The sequence below is a fragment of the Vulpes lagopus genome, chromosome 5 (assembly GCF_018345385.1).
Source record: "Vulpes lagopus strain Blue_001 chromosome 5, ASM1834538v1, whole genome shotgun sequence".
Classification (NCBI taxonomy): domain Eukaryota; kingdom Metazoa; phylum Chordata; class Mammalia; order Carnivora; family Canidae; genus Vulpes; species Vulpes lagopus.
Genome location: NC_054828.1, coordinates 102,829,796 through 102,853,037, shown reverse-complemented (window position 1 = coordinate 102,853,037; position 23,242 = coordinate 102,829,796). Strand labels below are relative to the sequence as shown.

General features: G+C 35.9%; 1 protein-coding gene and 1 pseudogene across 5 annotated transcripts in view; one reads left to right on the top strand and one right to left on the bottom strand.

Annotated features, from left to right (window-relative positions):
• The window catches only part of SOS1 (SOS Ras/Rac guanine nucleotide exchange factor 1), a 174,847-nt gene that overhangs the window by 74,791 nt on the left and 76,814 nt on the right, over nucleotides 1-23,242 (bottom strand). For all 5 annotated transcript variants that reach the window (XM_041757107.1, XM_041757103.1, XM_041757106.1 and 2 more), the window contains exon 2: nucleotides 1,435-1,560. In XM_041757107.1, the coding sequence (XP_041613041.1) occupies nucleotides 1,435-1,476 (42 nt within the window). In that variant the 5' untranslated portion in view covers nucleotides 1,477-1,560. The remainder of the gene's footprint in view (nucleotides 1-1,434; nucleotides 1,561-23,242) is intronic.
• On the top strand, nucleotides 10,884-10,981 carry LOC121492258 (annotated as a pseudogene).

Genomic DNA, 23,242 nt, shown 5'->3' with positions numbered 1-23,242 from the left:
TATCTTTTTTGTGCCCACATTTGAAAATGGCAAAAGAAATGTCAGAGAAACTCAAAGATTTGTACCAGTATATATTCAATGTCATTAAAGTCAAATTGATCCTTCATGCCAGAAAACTATATTTCTTCCAGCTCTATCTCCCATTTTTTACAGGTAGAATTTCAAACCTTTTTTCTTTTCTTTTTTTTTTTTTAATTTTTAAATTTATTTATGATAGTCACAGAGAGAGAGAGAGAGAGAGAGAGAGAGAGAGAGAGAGAGAGAGAGAAAGGCAGAGACACAGGCAGAGGGAGAAACAGACTCCATGCACCGGGAGCCCGACTCGAGATTCGATCCCAGGTCTCCAAGATCGCGCCCTGGGCCAAAGGCAGGTGCTAAACCGCTGCGCCACCCAGGGATCCCACCTTTTTTCTTTTCTTTTCAGACTTTTGACTCCTTCAGATGCCTCTTCTAGGAGGCTAATCCTTAAGCCACAAAACCTATGTGATTAGTTTGTCCCTTTTATAGCTTGCCACATACCTTTTATGCAGTATATCACATAATGTTATTGCCCATATTCCCACCTGTATCTCCTCTAAACTAGAAACCCTAAAAATACAGGGGCCATATCATCTTACTAAGAGACTGCAAGAACTTCCTAGATTTTTATGTTTCCTTCCCTTCCAACTGGAGGGAAGGAGTTCACTCACTATCTAAAATACATGTAACAGGAATGCCTGGGTGGCTCATCGGTTGAGCATCTGCCTTCAGCTCAGGGCGTGATCCAGACATTGAGTCCTGCATCAGGCTCCCTGTGGGAAGACTACTTCTCCCTCTGCCTGTGTCTCTGCCTCTCTCTCTCTGTGTCTCTCATGAATAAATGATAAAATCTTTTTTAAAAAATAAAATAAAATACATGTAACAACTGAAGATCAAAACATTAACTGACATGAATTTAAAAACAAATTTTTTTAAATTTAATCTAAGTAGGCTCCATGACCAGCGGGGCTTGAACTAATGAGCCTGATATTAAGACCTGAGCTGAAATCAAGTCAGACGCTTAACCAACTGAGCCACCTAGGTGCCCCAAATGATATGTTTTATAAATGATAGTTGGCTTTAAAAATGAAAGAAACACTTGAACATATTCCACTTTAAAGCTATGTGTGTATGCTTAAAATTCTTGCATCAAGAAGTAGTATTTGGAGGCCAACAAAAGTTCATTCCAGATTAAAAGCCAAACATGGAATAACTGGACAGCTAAAACATATACAAGTTATCATACACCTAATACAAAGAATAAATTCAGGCTTCATTTTTTTAGTACCACATATATATTTTGTGGACTTGAAGAGCAAACTCTTCCACTGACATCACAATAAGTACAGATTAGATATATGTGTGTATATACATATCTGTATATATGAAGTAAATACAAGGCAAAATTTAACATACCTCTACATCTGAAGCACTTCGGGGCTGAGCTTGGCATAGCATATTTAATAACTGCAAAATTAATTCTTCAACATATTGAAGAGCATCGTCACTAGACTCAAGAGTCGGATGAACTTGCCCCTGGACCTATAAACAAAAAGCAAAAGTAATTAAAATGCAGATTTGTACTCAAGTATAAGATCTGGCTTGCAATACAGATTTAAATATTATGACCCAGAAGTCAGTTCTTAAACTTTTTCCCAGCTACATATACCATCCAGGCTTATTCACGTGCTGCTGGAGATTTAGATACTTAACCACAAATTTCAATATATTTTTTTTCTTAAACCACAGTTACCTTGAGGTGTGGGAATGCAGAGAGGGAGAGAGAATAAAAGGAATAAAAGATGGAGTTTATATAGTTTTCATCATGAACCAGTGGTAGGAGAGAAAACAAACAACAACAACAACAAAAAAGTGGTAGTTAGATCATTTACTACTTAGGCAAAATTGACCTCCCATGAGTCTCTAGCCTTTGTTCCACTCTCTTTCCCACTAAATGATAAAATCCAAAAAGGGATTTCACCAATAGAACACCAGCACATAATAGAAACTTGATAAATGCGTCGGGACACCTGCACCCCGATGTTTCTATCAGCAATGGCCACAATAGCCAAACTGTGGAAGGAGCCTCGGTGTCCATCGAAAGATGAATGGATAAAGAAGATGTGGTTTATGTATACAATGGAATATTACTCAGCAATTAGAAATGACAAATACCCACCATTTGCTTCAACGTGGATGGAACTGGAGGGTATTATGCTGAGTGAAATAAGTCAATCGGAGAAGGACAAACAGTGTATGTTCTCATTCATTTGGGGAATATAAATAATAGTGAAAGGGAATATAAAGGAAGGGAGAAGAAATGTTGGGAAATATCAGGAAGGGAGACAGAACATAAAGACTCCTAACTCGGGGAAACGAACTAGGGGTGGTGGAAGGGGGGAGGAGGGCGGGTGTTGGAGGTTGGAGGGGAATGGGTGACGGGCACTGAGGTGGACACTTGACGGGATGAGCACTGGGTGTTTTTCTGTATGTTGGTAAATTGAACACCAATAAAAATTAATTAAAAAAAATAAAGGATAATTATAAAGAAAAAAAAAAGAAACTTGATAAATGTTTGTTGAATACAAAGTCACCTTATATCAAAGGACACAAAATGAGCACTTCTGACAATCTGTGACTGTCTCTGCTTTAGTAGTCACTCATTCATAAATGCATAATAATCTTTACCTTCATTTTCCTCAACTGTTTCTTTGGAGGTCCATTAGGCCACTGGCCTCTGTAAAACTTACATTTTAATAACCAGCATGATAGTCTTTACTGGCATACTTTGCCATTCACTATGGGTCACAACTTTCTCTCTCTCTCTCTCTCTTTTTTCTTTTTTAACTTTTTAAATATTTTATTTACTTATTTGAGACAGAGACAGCATAAGCAGTGGGGAGGTGCAGAGGGAAAGGGAGAAGCAGACTCCCAACAGAGCAGGGAGCCCGAGCTTAGGGCTCAATCCCAGGACTCTGGGATCATGACCTAAGCCAAAGGCAGACGTTTAACTGGCTAAGCCACCCAGGTCCCCCTATTCCCTACTTTTAAAAAATGGCAGAAATATCAGTTCCAGGAGACAAACAACATATATTTTAAAATATGCTCAGCTCTCCAAAGAGTGGCAGAGTTTTCTTTGGAGGAAAGTGCACAGTACTCACTGCCCAAGCACATGTAGTATGGTTTATACTATTATATTTCATCAGCAGACAAGGTATGAAAGCCTCAGTGTAAGGGGACATTTTAATAGTATACCACATAACAACTTTCTGAAATGTATGTTATAAGTACATAGGGGGCGCCTGGATGGCTGAGTCAGTTAAGTATCAGATTTGTGATTTCTGCTCAGGTCTTGATCTCATGGGTCGAGATGGAGCCCCACATCAGGCTCTGCACTCAGTGGGGAGTCAGCTTGGGATTCTCTCTCTTTCTGCCCCTCCCCCCACTCATGGGCACTCGTACTCTTTCTCAAATAAAGAAACGAATCTTAAAAAAACATAGTTCTATATATATATATACATACATATAAAATACTTTTTATATAAGCATTTAAATTTTACTTTTTAAAAAATACATTTAAATTTTTAAAAAATGCTTTTTATAAGCATTTAAAATGCTTTTAAGAAGAATTTTAGAGGCAAATAATACAACAGTTCACGACTGTAGGATGGGGTGCTACATCAAATATGAGACTTAAAACAACTTATTATTATTTTATAGGTGAAGAAACTAAGCCCCAAAAGACTTAAATAATTTGCCCAATCATTTTTGGTCATATTTAGGATAGCAATTACCAACCTGATTGGAACTGATTTGTTTATAAATCTCTCCACCCTATTAGATGACTGAATGGCTGTACAATTAAAATAATGGATAGAGTTTGGACTTAGAACCCAGAATCAGTTTCTCAGCTCAGTGCTTGCTATTCACCATACCATCATACTCTAATGTGTATAGCTACTGAACCTTGTAAACCTATTTCCCTTCAACACTTAACAAGATTAAACCACTTTTTTGTTTTTAAACTAGAACTTGACATATATTTTATTTATTAATTTGAGTATAGGTGACACACAATGTTACAATGGTTTTAGGTATACAACAGTGATTCACCTTCTCTATACCTATGCTCACAAGTAGTTACCATCTGTCACCATACAATACTATTATAGTATCACTGACTATATTCCATATGCTGTTCCTTCTATTCTCTTATTAATCATTCTACAACCAGACGCCTGTATCTCCCATTCCCCTTCACCTACTTAGCCCATCTCCATAGCCCCTTCCCTCTGGCAACCATCAGTTTGTTCTCTGTATTTATAGGTCTGATTCTTCTTACAAAAGTTTTATATTTATTTATTGAATTGCATGCACCCACTGGCTTGAATGGCCTTCTCTGATACCCTTTACCTTCATGGCTGATTTATCTTCATTTATTAGTAAATCTTAACACCGGATGGTGTGCTTTGCTTGGGGGGCTCTCAGTCAACACAATCAATTCTACCTCTCTTCTTTGCTCCTTTCACATTTTCTTGTGAAGTTCCTCATTTTCCTCTATCTCTTAAGTATGAATTATATTCTTGTTTGTTTACTCCCTTCTTTTGTTATTTCCCCCAATCTTATTTACTTCCACATTTTAAACTATAATCTACGTAGATGACTCGAAATCTACTTCTCTCCTGAGTTTTAGACACACACTTCAAATCACTTACTAGATATCTCCACCACCTATCCTACCCAAATCTCTAATATATATATAACTTGGGGAGAAAAAGAAATTTATTATAAAAGTTTAATAAGAAAAACTGTATCTCAGGACACCTGGCTGGCTCAGCTGGTGGAGCATCTGACTCTTGATCTCTGGGTTGTAGGTTCAAGCCCCACACTGGGTGTAGAGATCACTTAAAAATAAAAAATAAAATCTTTTTTTTTTTAAAGCACTTAAAAGAAGAAAAGCTGTATCTCACACATAGAACTAAATTTAAAAAATGAAAGTATATTTGAGAAAACACAGTATAGACAGCTCCTGTTTTCACAAGATGTAGTACTGGAAACTGTAACTATAATTGGGGTTTACATTCCCGTCCAACGCTCCAGCATCATATGAACTATAGCTACAGATTTATAAAACCACAGAATTTTAGAAATAAAAGGGACTTTAGAAGTCATTTAACTCAGCCCCACTATTTATTTAGCAAATGAGAAAAAGGAAACACCCACGATCCTATAGCTAACTAGTAATGCTGTAAATACTGAACCTGGGCCTCCTGGTGTTTGGGCTACAGCTCTTTCCACTAAACCCTTGACTGTCAAATTTGGAGTCTGAGGAGTGTCCTAGTAGACACACCAGCATAAGGAAAATGCCCACAAACTTTATCTATTCACAGAGTACAGCTCCATAGAACACTTGGCTTGAAGTATGCTGTCATACTTTAATGAACATTGGCATGTAATAAATGCAAATGCAGCACTTATAAACCTGTATAATCTGAAAAGGTACAATCATTTTCATTCAAAATTATAAGCAAAATTTATAAAATTATAAAGTTACTAAAAATCCAGCTAAAATGCTATAGATAAAATGAAAATATTTAATCAACAATAATTTTAATTAACTTTTAAAAATATGAAAGCCCTCTGAGGTTTAGGTACACAGAAACACATTTTATTTATTTTATTTATTTATTTTTTTTTTTAGAAACACATTTTAAAAAGTGTTCAGGGGACAGCCCCAGTGGCACAGCGGTTTAGCGCCACCTGCAGCCCAGGGCGTGATCCTGGAGACCCTGGATAGAGTCCCACATCAGGCTCTCTGTATGATGCCTGCTTCTCCCTCTGCCTGTGTCTCTGCCTCTCTCTCTCTCTGTCTCTATGAATAAATAAATAAAATCTTTTAAAAAATAAATAAATAAAAATAAAAAGTGTTCAGGGAAAGTGTAAATTAATCAGATTTTTTTAAAATGTTCTCTGTTTTTCAAAGAAACCCATGAAAACAATATAATTCTTCACTAATATATATATATATCCATCTCTGGCTGCTCTTCAATTTACACTTTATGCTGAAGCAATTCAAACTATTTGCAGTTTGCTAAAACATGGCATGCAGTTTTACTCACACTGTTCTCCATGCCTATCATTCATTCTCTGACCCTTTCATCTGCCTGTTTGGCTTTCAAAGCCCAGATCTCACCTCATTTAGGAAGACTTACTTGTTTCTCACCTCTTTCTAAGGTAGAATCAATCTCATTCATTTAAATGATTTATTGACTCTATTGAGTACCAGACTCTATTGGTGTGGGATACATAGAGATAAACCAAAAACAACCCCTGCTTATAGAGGCCTTTATTCTGCTAATGCTTACCATATTTTTGTTATCAGTCTGTCATACTGAATTACATTGCATGTTCCCTTGTTTACTGGATGGACTGTGATGATCTAATTGGGCAGAGCCTTGTTTATCTAGCTATAGAATCTTATGCTCTTTACTTTGCACTCTAAATCCCTGACATTGACAGTATATTCAAAGCCTTGGTGCTATAGGGATGAAAGGGATAAAATATTTCTTTCTTGGAATTAAGATTGAAAAGGGGGTAGTGGTAAGGCTTGAGTTTGGGGGATTTCAGGAGCATAAACCCCGAAAGCAGAAACTCAACATATAAAGACAGAACTAAAATAGATGCTTATTATGTAGAATCAAATGAACTGTATATAACCAGAGTAGTGAAATGCTATGGTTTAAACAAACGAACTTGATATTGCTTACAATTTAGGCACATACAATTCAAATGTTGGCTAGGTTTGACACCTCACATGATGCATACAATTTTAAAAATTTAAATTCAAACCGTTTTATTCACTGATGGTTATTAATAGCCAAATAAAACCTATTATATATAAAAAAAACCTATTATATAAGTTAATCACAAAGAATTAGGCTTAAACAGAAAATAATGCATGGTGCCAGCTGTTCTAAGTTTATGAATATTAACCTTTACCATATCTTAAACTTGTCAAATGAGGATCACAAGGTTCATTCACATGAAAGACTAATGTTATTTTATTTCCTTAAAAACAAAAACAATACTTCAAAACCTCTGACTGAAAAGTATGGATAATGGTAAATGTTTCAAGACAAGAGAGCACCAATTCCTGAAATACACACTTTGCTCTTTATTCTTTTAAGGAAGATGCTGTTAAGAGATTTCTTAATTAGCAGACATAAGTAGTATTACATTTCCTATACAGACAGAATAAAAAAACAGCTCTTTTCTATGAGTGTTACAGCTGTATAGGGTTACAGCTAAAGCATTCCATTCCACTTAAGTGGTACTCAAAGGTATTTATTAGATCAAATGATCCAAATTATTCAAGACCATACAGAATAGGTTACCCAGCCAAATCTTACGACAGCCTTCAAAAGTCATCTACAGCTGATATTCACTGAGGGTGTGTATAACACCAGTTATAATAAGCATTTAGAATTGGGTTTATACATCAAATGTGGGCTCTATCTTATATACGGTTTTCAAAATATATTTATTGATATATATTTTTTAAGATTTTATTTATTTATTCATGAGAGACACAGAGAGAGGGGCAGAGACACAGGCAGAAGGAGAAACAGGCTCCATGCAGGGAGCCTAACATGGGACTCAATCCCGGGTCTCTAGGATCACACCCTGGGCTGCAGGTGGCGCGACACCCCTGTGCCACCAGGGCTGCCCTATATTTATTGATATTAAAAACTTCATATATTTCAAAAAATATAATTAGGTATAATTAGGTAATTTAAGTAAAGCAAATGCAAGAACTTCAGTAAAGAATTAATGTTAACTATGGATAAGAAATTCATGTGATCACGACAGTGACTCATTCTTTTAAGGTATAATCATTATATTCAACTGAAGATGTCATGTTGAATTTTAAACCTTCTTTAAGGACTGCTTGCATCTATCTTGATGGTCTGTTTTGTCTCTAGTGGTTTCTAACAGGTTCAGAAGCAACTTTGTTGACTATTATTGCCAGATTTTGTGGAATCTGAAAAAAACAAAGGGATCAGGTCTATTTCAATTCCTAGTTGTTTGATACAAGTCCTCTAAGTGTATTCAGCAACCCCTTGGGTAAACTGCCAGAAAACACTATGTTGAATTCTGATGAATTTTTCATAGCCTTTTCTAGCTAATGGCTCTCTGAAGAATTAGAAAGGCTTCTGGAGTGTATTTTGTCCTATCTTGAGCACAGATCTGCTACTTTTATTTATAACTACAACAGAGAATATAAAATAAAACTGGTATTCTCAAAATCTTTACCCTAGCAAATAATATTAAAGATTTGGATTGTTAAATTTCTTTCTCAGTGTTACAATGATTATTTAGCCAACATTTGAGATTTTAAGGTGCTTATCTCTCCTCATTCATAGACTTAAGAATCACAGCAAAAATCCTTTGTAAACAAAATCTAAGAAGCCAAAAAATAACACAAATCAGAGAATTTAAATCTTTTCTATAATTAAATTGACTAAAAATATTTTCTCATTTCTTGGAGCCTGTTAGTTAGCCTTTAGGCCCATATATATAACAATCTTTCTTTCTTTCCACACTTCCCCTTATTTGCTGGGGACACAAAGAGGAATAAGGACATAGCACCTGCCTCACAAAGAGTTCAGCTCACAGAGGAGCTAGACATGTACACAAATGACTTAACAATGTGATGGGGCTAAAATGTAGTTATATTTAAGATAGAGTGATGACAAAAAAAAAAAAAAAAAAGGGGGAGTGACCCTGCTGGTGGCGTGAGGAGTATCAGAAGTCTTCCCAAGCAGGGCGCCTGAGTGCCTCAGTCAGGTAAGCGTCTGACTCTTGATTTCAGTTCAGGTCAGGATCTCAGGGTTTTGAGATTGAGCTCCATGTTGGGCTCTGCACTGGGCATGAAGCCTGCTTAAGATTCTCTCTCTCCCTCTGACCCTACCCTCCTCCAGCTTGCACTATCTCTCTCTTAAAAAAAAAAAAAAAAAAAGAGTCTTCCCAAGTAAAACACATATAAACTGGGGTATAAAGAATAAGATATGAAAGGCAGCACTTAAGGAAGCAGGGCTTTTACTAAAAAAGCCAGCATACAAAAAATTATAGAGGCCAAGACCAAATGATATGTTGGGAAACTTTAAGAATTGGGTCTAAGAGCACCTGGAGGAAAGGCTAAGCCTAAAGGACAGGCTTGTGTTTAATGCAAAGAAGTGGGGAGGTGAGTGACCAGGGAAGTAAAGAAAAACTGAAAGGTTTTAAACAAGACACTGACATAACTAGATCTGTTTGCTCAAGAATCTCTCTGGTATCAGGATGAAGATTGAGTTGAAATGAAGAGGAGATTGAAGGAAGCAAAACTAATTGGAAGGATGGTATATAGGTTCTGGAAAAACAAACAGTAAAGGCCTGAACCAAGGCAGAAATAGGGGGAGGTGGGAAAGTGAGGAAGTGTGTTTGGACAACTATTTTGAAGGAGAGTGGGGGCAACAATGAGAACCACCAACTTAACCAGTATAGGAAATATTATAAGAGGACAGTATTTTGCAGAAATTCAAGTTGAGCACTTCAGTTTAAGGTTCTTGTATCTTATGTAGTGAAACAAAGCTGAATTTTTTTTTTATCAAGTGGTTTTGAAATTTTTATTTAGTTTTTTTTTTTTTGGTTGTAAAGAATTATTTGCCCTAGTAGTATTTCAAATACTCAAGTAGCAAAACTACTTAACTACTGGGTGTTTATGTAAGAGATATATTTACTTTTTAACCTACTAGTTGTCATAACTACAGGACGTAAAGAGGGCTTATTTAATGAATACTTGCAAATAACTTAGTCCCAATTTTCAAGATTTTTCATTTTTACTAATGTTAAATGATTACAGTAAATTAACTGAAATAAGTAAAAATTATTTAAGACAACTTATCACATATTTGGTCATGTGAGCAAAATATAAATAAATAAACAATTTGAGAACCTGTGTACACTGTAGAGGTAGCTTTGGACTACTACCCATGGCCCAAAAATGTATGTATAAAAATAATTAAGATAATTTAAACTGTAATTAAATTTTTAAAATAAAAGCAATGAAAAAAGATATAGCTAACATATAGCAAAAACTTTAAATTATAGGAAATATAGTCACTGAAAAAGTCTATCTCATACCATCTGAAGAAATTTTCAATTATAATAGGAGAAATTTTAAAAACACATACACATTTAACTCTTCATTCAACCTTATTTTAAGATTATTTATTTACTTATTTATTTGAAAGAAAAAGAGAACAAGTAAGCAGAGCAGAAGGCAGAGGCAGAGGAAGCAGCAGACTCCCCACTGAGCAGGGAGCCCAACGTGGGGGTGATCCCTGGACCCTGGGATCATGACCCAAGCTGGAAGCAAACACACTTAACCACTTAACCAACTGAGCCACCCAGGCGGCTCTTCATTCAAAATTAAATTGTGAATGCCGATGTAAGCCTGGGACATTTCATTGTACCAGAAAGGAAGGAAGCTCTTAGAGGGGAATGGGTCATAACAAACAAAACAAAACAAGAGAACACAGAAATATCATGAAGAGGCTTCTCATGGGACGCCTGGGAGGCTCAGTGGTTGAGCATCTGCCTTTGGCTCAGGGTGTGATCCCGATTTAAGGATTGGGTCCCACATCAGGCTCCCCACAGGGAGCCTGCTCCTCCCTCTGCCTATGTCTCTGCCTCTCTCTCTCTCTCTCTCTCTGTCTCTCATGAATAAATAAATAAAACCTTAGGAAAAAAAAAAAAGCTTCTCACTTGCAAAATATGGGCTAATTCAAGAACCAAATCAACCTTAACTAAAATATGTTGAATCTGTGCTCACTTTGCTAGCACATATACTAAATTTGAAAAACACAAAGAAGATTAGTATGGCTCCTGTGCAAGAATGACATGTGAAATACAATGAATCTATAAAAAAACCAATGAGGTCAAATGATGTTTATAAAATACCAAACTCATTAAACAGCACTGGAAATAACTGAGGCATCAATTCTTTATTCTGAAAGAATTTATATACATTCTTCTTTTCCTGTCTGAACTATGCTCTGGGATAACCAAACAATCCAAGCTGATGAGGAAATCTTCCTTACAGAAGGATTCCAGATAAATGTAAAAGGAACGCAGAGTTCAAAAAACATCCATTTGCAACTTGAACAACATAAATTCAGACATTAATCACCAGCCAATGAAACTGTTATATGAAGAGTTCATCTTTATAAAGAAGGGCTAAGGCTATCACCTCCTGAATCCCCTGATCAATTTTAGATAGCACCACTAAAATTGGGGTCAGATTTGATGCAGTGTGAAGCCACAGCACCACCTGTGAAGTAATCTTGCCAAAAAAGCTAAAAATAAATCTAATAAAAAATCCAGAATGTTGAACATCTTGCACAACTGTCCCAGTTCCTGCAACAAGTCAATAGGGAAAGGAGAGTCTATAAATTAAAGAAATTTAAGAGACATAACAACTACATTTAATATGCAGATTTTGTTTGGCTCCTGATTCCAATAAACCAACTGCAAAAACGTTACTTCTCTGGTGCTTGTGTGGTTCAAGTGGTTAAATGTCTGCCTTCAGCTCATGATCCCAGGGTACTAGGATTGAGTCCTGAACATTGGAGAGTTCAGGAGAGTCTGCTTCTCCCTCTCCCTCTACTCCTCTCCATCCCCCACCTGCTCATGCTCCCACTCTCTCTCAAATAAGTAAAAAGCTTAAAAAAAAAAAGACACTTCTCAAATGGACAAATGTGAATTTTGACTAGTATTACTAGATGACACCAAGAAACTGTTAATTTTGATAACTATGATAATGGCATTGTAGTTCTATAAGAAGAAAAATGCATACTGAAACAGGTAGGGAGGAAATGACCTCTAATGAATGTGATCTGCTTTAAAGTCCTTTGGGAAAAATAAAAAGGAAGGTGGATAAAGATGAAGTAAATGTGGCAAAAGCTAGATAACTCTAGGTGATGGACACATGAAGATTTGTTCTGCCTACTTTGCATATGTTTAAAATTTTTCATTTAAAAATACTGGTGTGAGATATAAAAATACTATCACCTACAGAGACTATCACCAATGCAAATTCACCTCATTCCTACTATTCCCTTTGGGAAGGTCTGGGGATGGGCCCCATGATCTGTATCTTTAATAATACCTCCAGAGATTCTTGCAAGTGATCCTGAGATCATACTCTGAGAAATACTAACATAGAAGAAAGAACTTCTAAAGTCCTAAATATATCTGGAGATGTTAAGAGGAACACTGATAGAAGATCTACAACCTGAGCTAACTTTTGAAAAATGAATGGAAATCTTCTGGGTGAATCAATGAGGAGAGCAATCTAGCAGGAATACTGCGGGTAAATACACAAAAATATGAGAGAGAATACATCCAATGCCCTCATCTTGGTTTCTAACATCATTCTCCAAAGGAGAAAGAAGGGTTCCTTGCATACATGGTTGATTCTAGGTCTGGGGACGGGTATATACAGAATGAGCCTAGAGCATGTTGTAATACTGGAAAGTAAAAAAGTGCTCAAAAACCAAAAGGGTAGGGTATGTCAAAAAGACCTAAGAGGGGAAAAAAAAAAAATGAAAGAAAGGGAAAAACAACACAGGAGCCAACATGAGTTTCCAATGGTCAAAGCTGGTACAATCTGAGCAAGGAAAGAGTACTGGATTATAACCCAAAGTATAAATAAATAAGTATCCATGAGGCTTTCCTGATACATATTCAGATAGATATATGAAACATAAATATATATTTATTTTCCTAAATAAAGGGAGATGGTCTCTTTTCATATATATATGAAATATATATTATTTCCTTTATACATATATGCAACTATAAAGTTACTCCCTCCCCTATCTTTTCCATATTCTTTAGAAGCAAGCTGGAGGATGGGTACTTAATACTATCCTCTTTAGTTACAATCCATTTCCACAGCATACATAAAGGATGGGGGATGGAGGAGTAACCTTATACTGGATAAAGCTAACAAACACTACCTTGGCCAAGTGCTCAAAGATTAACATCAACAATGACATCATGCTAATAACATGTACCTTTGATATGCTATGACAAAAAATGGCACTTTCCTTCTGTAGTTTTCCTATCAAAAACGTATGACCTCAGTCTAACCATGAGAAAAGGCAAATCCAAATAGAGAAGCATTCTGCAAAAAAACCTGACCAGTACTTCTCAAAGTCATCAAGTACAAGAAAAATCTGAGAAACTGTCACAGACCAGAGGAGGCAAGGGAGACAAGAAGATTAAATGTAATGCGGTAATCTGGGTGGGATTCTGAAGCAGTAAAAAGAACCATGTGGGTAAACTGGCAAAATGTGAATAAGGTAGTAGATTCAGTAAACAGTCATATACTTATGTTGATTTTTTAGTTGTGACATACCACAGTGACATATAGCATTAATAAGGAGAAATTAGGTAAGGGGTATACAAGAATTTTCTGTATTATCTCTGCAACTTTTCTGTAAATAAAAAACTGCTGTAAAGTTTATTTTTAAAAATGTGGGTTGTGGCTGAAGTAGTACTAGAAAGAAATTTAAAGCCTTACCGTTTATATTAGAAGAGAAGAAAGGATGAAAATGAATGGGCTAAGCATCTGATGTAAAAAACTGGGGGTGGGAGGAGAAAGATATATTAAAACAGCACTACCTAAAAGAAAGAAATAAAAAGCAATAATAAATAAAAAATAGGTAACTCCCTGGACCTCACACCACACCACGTGCAGCTAGAGAGAGAAAGTGGGGGTCTGAGAACAAGGTTACAAGCCCTCACCAGACATCAAATCTGCCAGTGCCTTGATTTTGGACTCTACACCCTCCAGAACTGTGAAAAATACGTTTCTGTTGTTTATAAGCTACCCAAATCTATGGTATTCTGTTACAGCAACTGAATAGGCTAAGATACAAACTATACAGATAAAATCAAAGATGGACCAAATACATAACTGTGATGAACAAAAGATTTAGAAACCTTTAAAAAAGTATGGAAGAACATCTTTATAATTTGAGGCAGTAAAGAATTTCTTTGAAGACACAAAAAGCATAAAACAAAGAAAAATCATAATTCAATCTTTTAAATTAAGAACTACTGCTTCATCAAACAAAACACAAAAAATACAAAGCTAAGTCACACAGTGGGAGAAAATAAATGGAGCACATGTAATCTACAAAGGATAAATATCCAGGATAAATAAAGAACTCTAAAGTATTAATAAAAACAAACACTCCATTTTTTTAAAATGTAAAGGGATTTCACATAAGAGGAAACACAACTGCTGCATAAATAATACAAAGGTGCTCAGCTTCAACCTTGTAAATATTCAGGTAAACAGAAATTAAAACTATGAAATATAATTTCAGATCTTACTTTTTTGACAAAAATTTAAAGTCTGAGAGTATCAAGTGTTAGTTAAGATGTGAAGAAACTTCATTCATTACTGGTGGAAATATAAAACAACATAACCTTTTGGATTAAAGTTTCAGAATACTGGGTGCCTAGGTGGCTCAGTTAAACATCTGCCTTCAGCTCAGGTCATGATCCCAGGGTCACAGGATTCAGCCATGTGTCGGGCTCCCTGTTCAGTGGGGAGTCTGCTTCTCTCTCTCCCTCTACCCCACACCCTCCCCCTGCTCGTGCTCTCTTTCTCTCAAATAAATAAAATCTTAAAAAAAAAAAAAGGTTTGAAAAAGCCTAGTAAAGCTGAATATACATATATTACATGGTCGGCATTTCTGCTTTTTATTATATTATAGATGAACTCTTTTCTTCCCCCAAGTAATAAGCTCTATGCCCAATGTGAGGCTTGAAGTCACAACTGTGAAATCAAGAGCTACACTGTCTACTGAGCCAGCCAGATACTCAAAGAAGAACTCTTAAATGTGTGCAAAAATGAATAAGCACAAAAATGTTAATAGTAAGTAACGTCTGAAATGCAAAACTTGGAAACAACCCCAATGTCTATCAACACAAGAATGGATCAATCCATTGTAGTAAATTTACAAAATAGAATATTATATACCAGTGAAAGTGAGTGAACTAAAAGCTGCAGAGTAACACAAATGACTCTCAAAATCATAATATTGGGTAAAAACGTAAGTCACAGAATAATATAAACAATATGATTCAATTTATATCAAGTTCAGAAAAGGCAAAATCAAACTATGCATTGTTCAGAAATTTACATATGTGATAAAACTGTAAAGAAATGTAAACAATTGATTAATCCAAAACTCAGTAAATTGTTACTTCCAAGTGATGGGAGAGGACATGCAACCAGGTAGAGAAACTCAGGGGCTTTTTAAAGTATTAGAAATACCTTATATCTTAAACCATGTGTTACATACATAGGTTTTCATTTTAAACTGAATGCTAGTTACATGCACTTTTTTAAATGTATGATATACTTAAATTTTTTTTAATTAAAGGATTCTGAGTAATATTTAAAACTATTTTTTCTAGTCTTGAAAGTTTTTAAGTATTTTCTTCAGTAAATGTTATAAAATATAAATAATACATAACTTTACGAGTAAAAAATGTTTTTATTGTTAATTTGGATAATGAGTACTGAGCAAAACAAATAAATTGATGCAACTATAAAATTGACAAGTTTTGGGTTTTTTTAAAAAAAGGATTTTATTCCTTCATATGAGTGAGAGAGAGAGAGCACAAGCAGGAGGAAGGGCAGAGTCTTTGCTGAGCAGGGAACTGGACCTGGGGCTCGAACCCAGGACCCTGAGATCATGATGACCCAAGTCAAAGTCAGATGCTTATTAGCTGACTGAGCCACCCAAGTGCCCCTACAAGTTCTTAATTGTTAGCAAAGAATGTTCATAGTTGTTAAGTTAAAAAGTTCTGATGGGGATCCCTGGGTGGCGCAGTGGTTTGGCGCCTGCCTTTGGCCCAGGGCGCGATCCTGGAGACCCCGGATTGAATCCCACATCGGGCTCCCGGTGCATGGAGCCTGCTTCTCCCTCTGCCTATGTCTCTGCCTCTCTCTCTCTGTGACTATCATTAATTAAAAAAAAAAAAAGTTCTGATGATTTTTTTTCTTGCATTTATTAACGAGGTAAAATCCATACTATGTTCTGTAGTCAGAATTAAAGTGGTTACTTGTCTGTTTTTTTCATTTTTATGGAAACATCAGTTAATAAGAAGGGAAGAAATCCTAGTCTCTGATTCTGATTAATTATACAATAAAATCAGGTTGTACTTATTTCCTCATATAATCTCATTTTATTTTATTTTATTTTTATTTTTTTATACTTTTATTTATTTATTTATTTATTTTTTTAATTAATTTTTATTGGTGTTCAATTTACCAACATACAGAAAAACACCCAGTGCTCATCCCGTCAAGTGTCCACCTCAGTGCCCGTCACCCATTCCCCTCCAACACCCGCCCTCCTCCCCTTCCACCACCTCTAGTTCGTTTCCCCGAGTTAGGAGTCTTTATGTTCTGTCTCCCTTCCTGATATTTCCCAACATTTCTTTTCCCTTCCTTTATATTCCCTTTCACTATTATTCATATTCCCCAAATGAATGAGAACATACACTGTTTGTCCTTCTCCGATTGACTTATTTCACTCAGCATAATACCCTCCAGTTCCATCCACGTTGAAGCAAATGGTGGGTATTTGTCGTTTCTAATTGCTGAGTAATATTCCATTGTATACATAAACCACATCTTCTTTATCCATTCATCTTTCGATGGACACCGAGGCTCCTTCCACAGTTTGGCTATTGTGGCCATTGCTGATAGAAACATCGGGGTGCAGGTGTCCCGACGTTTCATTGCATCTGAATCTTTGGGGTAAATCCCCAACAGTGCAATTGCTGGGTCGTAGGGCAGGTCTATTTTTAACTCTTTGAGGAACCTCCACACAGTTTTCCAGAGTGGCTGCACCAGTTCACATTCCCACCAACAGTGTAAGAGGGTTCCCTTTTCTCCGCATCCTCTCCAACATTTGTTGTTTCCTGCCTTGTTAATTTTCCCCATTCTCACTGGTGTGAGGTGGTATCTCATTGTGGTTTTGATTTGTATTTCCCTGATGGCAAGTGATGCAGAGCATTTTCTCATGTGCATGTTGGCCATGTCCATGTCTTCCTCTGTGAGATTTCTCTTCATGTCTTTTGCCCATTTCATGATTGGATTGTTTGTTTCTTTGGTGTTGAGTTTAATAAGTTCTTTATAGATTTTGGAAACTAGCCCTTTATCTGTATAATCTCATTTTAAATTCTAAAACTGGAACCAAAATTTGTTAACTCTGGTGGAAGAAGAAGATTTGTGTTTAGGCCTATGTATATATACTTAAGAATAAAAGGTACTATAACTTTATATGTATACGTTCCTTCTATTCATCATAGGGCATTTTTATTTTTAAATCTTTGCAAATATTTAATCCATGATATAAATTTTTTGATAATTTCCCTGATTTTTAATTCACAAATATAGCATCTGACTATTCACAAGTTTCTGGACTTTTTATTAAAAACTTCTCCATAAGGAATACTCTCCTAGGTCATATAAAAAGGATATAGAAAATGATACCTGTTTAAGAATTAATAGTAAAGTTGAAGAAAGGAAATACAAACACATACAATCATAAGATCTAAAAGTGTTGAAAAGAAAGAGCCAGAAGTGACTTTGTATCCTAAGTTCCCACCTAAGGAGGATGTCTTACAAAATATCTTGAAAATACAATGCATCACATCAAAAAATTTAAAAAGCTGACAAAGTACTAAGAATAATCAAGTTTTGGACTAATTAAGCACAGGTGCCTGGCTTCTTTGCCTTGTTACACACTATTAACTTTTTATCTTATTTTTAATAAAAGTTAGAGCCGGGGCAGCCCGGGTGGCTCAGCGGTTTAGTACTCCCTTTGGCCCAGGGTGTGATCTTGGGGACCTGGGATGGAGTCCCACGTCGGGCTCCCTGCATGGAGCCCTGCTTCTCCCTCTCCCTCTGCCTGTGCCTCTGTCTGTGCCTCTTTCTCTGTGTGTGTTTCTCATGAATAAATAAATAAAAATCTTTTAAAAAAAATAAAATAAAATAAAAGTTAGAGTACTTATAGTTAAACCCTTGAGTGAGTTTGAAATTTTCACCCAGAAGCATCTTATTTCTAATTTTAATGTCCGCTCCAGGGAGAAAAGTAAACCTGAACTGACTAGTATCATGAACTGTTCAATTTATTCCATTTTGTTACTTATATCTCAATAATGAAAATCAAACTTGAAATAGGGACTTAAGTCCTTAGCTAGTATGTAGCCAAGAGACAGGATATAGTCAGGTATTTTACAAAACTTGTTAAAAATCTAAATTCATGTGGGAGCACAGCAAAATTATTCAAGCTACAGAAGGAAGAGAAATAAAATAAACACTACTATATAAACATCAGAATTAAGATTATAGACCATCTTAGCCTGATAGAATGTTTGGTAGTTCTTCTAACCTTCCTCTTACAATTCTTTCATTCATGCAACAAATATTTGTTAAGCAGCCCATATGCTCAGCAGTGTAGCAGGCATTGGGGAAAAGCAGAAAAGACAAAGGTCTAGTCCTCGCAGAACTTAAATTCTTTGGTCTAGGTTAGACTTGTGTATTTTCCATCATTTTCCTCTGTACTTTTGGCAAAGAAGAATGAAATCTATGTTAACGAAAAAATAAAGAAGAATAGAAAAATAAGATATCTTAATGTAATAATCAAAATTTACCAAAGAAGAGCCAGAAAATCTAGCTAGGTCGTAAAGCTCCATAAAGAGGTGAAGGCCATAGAAATGGATCTAGGAAATAGTACAAACTGAGAGTGAATAAAATCGCAGTCCAGGGTAGACCACAGAGCAGTGAAGGACAGGACAGAATCTTGGTAGCACCTACCTGCAAGCAACAAGCAGATGAAGATGAGGCAAAACAAAAACCATTGTCCAAGAGCTTTAAATGTTGCAAAATTCACAGTATTTTGAGAAGACCAATTAATGAACCATTAGCACATAATGGTGACCTCTTAGAGTAGCACGCACAGAACCCAAATGGCAACTCAAATGAAACTCAACAAAATGGGACTCAATTGTCTGGCCATTGTGGAATAAATGGGAAGAGAGAGAGGGGAAGAGAGATCCTAAACGCAGACTGCTCCTGGGGGGAAACTCTAGGGAAGAAAAGAAAAGATGTAACTGTAAAAGTCTTAAAAAGAGATCCAAAACACAGAAGGGAAAGGAAATACCCAACTGTGAGTCAAAAATTGATTACTCTTGCTATTTCATGCATTTTAAAGGAAGACATTTTACCTATGTTGATAAAGATTTAAAAGAAATCACTTGTTTGTGTGGTACACTTCCCATTCAACACCCATGTGCCAGAGATGAGCACACTGCCTGACACATTCATTCAGGAAATATTACTTGAGAGCCTATGTTTCAGATACACAGTATACACCTAATGGATGTCCTATTACTTCTTACTGGCTTTTATTTCTAATAAAGGTTTAGTGGCTAATGAGTTATGTTTTCCTTCTGTTTCTAACCAAAGTGGATATTGCACATGTAATAAGGTGGCCAAAGATAAATAGGCAAATACAAACACAGACTGGGAAGTATACTAAATCAGACATTTTGTTTGGGGATAATCTTTTAGAATCCACTTGGGAAGAAAGCGTAAGTAAACAACAAATTGGGAAAAGGGAGGAAAAGTATGCAAAAGCTGCAAGGGTACTAACCTGCCAGCTAGGACAAGTGGGACCTCTTTTCTTGCCTCTAATAACTCTCCCTTCCCCCATTTCTGATTTTTCTACGCACTTCCAGCAGTTCCAACAAAGGAACAGGTCCCTGGTCATCAAAGAGTAACAAGCCCCAGAATTACCTTCCCACTTTGAAAAATTTATAAAACCAAATATATGAAACAAAGATTTTCAGATATTGGGAAAAAGGCAACTCAAAACTGATGCCTAAAAGGAAGGGAAATCAATGAGGTGACCCCTATAACTGCTCAGCTTCTGCCTGGAGGCAGTTTTCAGGTCTCTGAGCAGGGAGAGAATAGAGGAAGGACTCAAAGGGAGCCCGGGAATCTCAAGTTAAAGAGACAGAAATCATACAGGTCAAAGTGGCCAAATATGTGCAGTAGGGTGTGAAAATGGAGAAGACTGCCCAAGACAGAGGAAGCTCTAGAGATCTGCAGAGTACTCTCAAATCTATGGCTGAATACTGATGTGCACAAGTGAGAAAAAATTTCTCAAGGCCAGGAAAGAACCACCAAAAGGGCTGCAGACAAAACAATTCCTAGAGCTCACACAGGAGTGGGATTAGTTCATGCTGCCATCAGCCACAGGGGAAAGATCTCTTAATACATGGAATATCATGTAAAGTTCTTAAGAAAATACTATCTCAGTAGTAAAACTAAAACCTGCTTTGGATCTGCTCTAACAAAGCTTAAAGCAAATCTCAAAAGGTAAACTTATCCTAAATAATTTAATTACTTGTCAGAACAAAATACAATACTATTCATAAAATGTAACAAAATAACAATATAAAATTGTTATAAAATTCATTAATTTCCAACAACCAATAAAAAATTACTAGCAGGCAAAGCAACAGAAAAATATAACCCAAAAGCAGAAGAGTTAATCAATTGAACCTGGAAAATGGTAAGGATGATGGAATCAGCAAAGAAATTGAAATAGCTAGCATAAGGCCACAAAACACATCTCCACAAATTCAAAATCAAAACAAAAAACAACTGAAGTCACACCATGCATCTTTCCTGACCGCAATACTATGAAACTAGAAATCAGGCACAAGAAAAAAATCTGGAAAGAGCACGAATACATAGAGGTTAAATAATGTTACTAAACATTGAATAGGTCAACCAAGAAATTAAAGACATCAAAAATTACTTGGAAGCAAATGAAAATTAAAAAACAGACAAAATCTTTGGGATGCAGCAAAAGTGGATCTGAGAGAGAAGTTTATAGTAATACAGGCCTACCTCAAGAAGCAAGAATCTCAAGTAAACAACCTAACCTCACATCTAAAGGAGCTGGAAAAAAAGAACTACAAAACCCCAAACCAGCAAAAGGAATAAAAATGAAGGAAATATTAAAGATTGGGGCAGAAATGAAAGATACAAAAACTAAAAAAACACAATAGAACAGATCAATGAAACCAGGAGAGATGTTTCTTGAAAAGATCAACAAAATTGATGAACCTCAAGCCAGACTCAAAAAAGGTGGGTGGGGGAGGGGACCCAAATCAACAAAATTACCAACAAAAGAGGAAAACTAACAACCAACATCACAGAAATACAAACAACTGTTAACAGAATATTATGAAAACCTATATGCCAACAAATTGGGATAACTCAGAAGAAATAGATAAATTCCTAGAAACATAAAACTTATCAAAACTAAAGCAAGGAATGATAAAAAATTTGAACAGACCAATTGTCAGCAATGAAACTGAATCAGTAATCAAAAAAATTTCCAAAACACCGAAGTCCAGGACCAGATGACTTCACAGAATTCTACCAAACATTTAAAGAGTTAATACCTATTCCTCTCAAACTATTCAAAAGAGAAAAAATACATATGTATATATATACATATATATGAGGAAGGAAAACTTCTAAATTCTTTCCATGAAGCCATTGTCACTCTGATACCAAAACCAGATAAAGACACTACAAATGAAGAGAACCCACAGGCCAGTATCTCTCAGGTATTATATATGCAAAAATCCTAAACAAAGTATTAGCAAACTGAATCCAACAATTCATTAAAAAAAAAAATCATACATCATGACCATGTGGGATTTATTCCCAGGATGTAAGGGTGGGCCAATATTCACAAAATAATCAAGATGATACATCATATCAATAAGAGAAAATATAAAAATCATATGATCATTTCAATTCATGCAGAAAAAACATGTGACAAAGTACAACATTCAGGGATGCCTGGGTGGTTCAGCGGTTGAGCATCTGCCTTTGGCTCAGGGAGTGATCTCAGAATCCTGGGATGGAGTCCCACATCCTGCTCCCTGCATGGAGCCTGCTTCTCCCTCTCCCTGCATCTCTGCCTCTCTCTCTGTGACTCTCATGAATAAATAAATCTTAAAAAAATAAAAAGCACAACATTCATTCATGATTAAAAAAAAACCCTCTGCAAATTAGGTCTAGAGGGAACACCTCAACCCAATTAAGGCCTTAAATGAAAACCCACAGCCAACATCATATTCAATGGTGAAAAACAGAGCTTTTCCCCCTAAGGTGAGAAACAAGGCAAGGATGTCCACTCTTAACCACTTTTATTCAACATAGTACCAAAAGTTCTAGCTACAGCAATTAGACAACAGTAAAAATAAAAGGCATCCAAATTGGTAAGGAAGACGTAAAATTCACTATTTGCAGATGACATGATACTATACACAGAGAACCCTAAAAACTCCACCAAAAAATTACTGGACTGATAAATGAAGTCAATAAAGTCACAGGATACAAAATCAATGTACAAAAATCTGTTGCATTCCTATACATTAATAATGATGTAGCGAAAAGTGAAATTAAGGAAATAATCACATTTACAGTTGCACCAAAACCAATAAAACAAACTTAACCAAAGAGTTCAAAGACCTATGCCCTGAAAACTATAAAACACTGATGAAAGAAATTCAAGATAACACAAAGAAATGGAAAGATATCCCATGCCTATGAACTGGAAGAACAAACATTGTTAAAATGTCTATACCACCCAAAGTAATCTACAGATTTAAAGCAATTCCTATCAAATACCAACAATATTTTTCATAAAAGTAGAACAAGCAATCCTAAATTCGTACGGAACCATGAAAGACCTTGCAGAGCCAAAACAATCTTGAAAAAAAAAAAAACTGGAGGTATCATAATTCCAGGTTTCAAGTTATATTACAAAGCTCCAGTACTTAAAACAGTATGGTACTGGAACAAAAACACACATCAATGGAATAGAGTAGAAAACTCAGAAATAAACCCACAATCACATGGTCAATCCATCATCAACAAAGGAAGAATGAATACACGATGGGAAAAAGACAAATCTCTTCAACAAGTGGTGCTGGGAAAACAGGAGAGCTATATGCAAAAGAATGAAACTGGACCACTTTCTTGCACCATACACAAAAA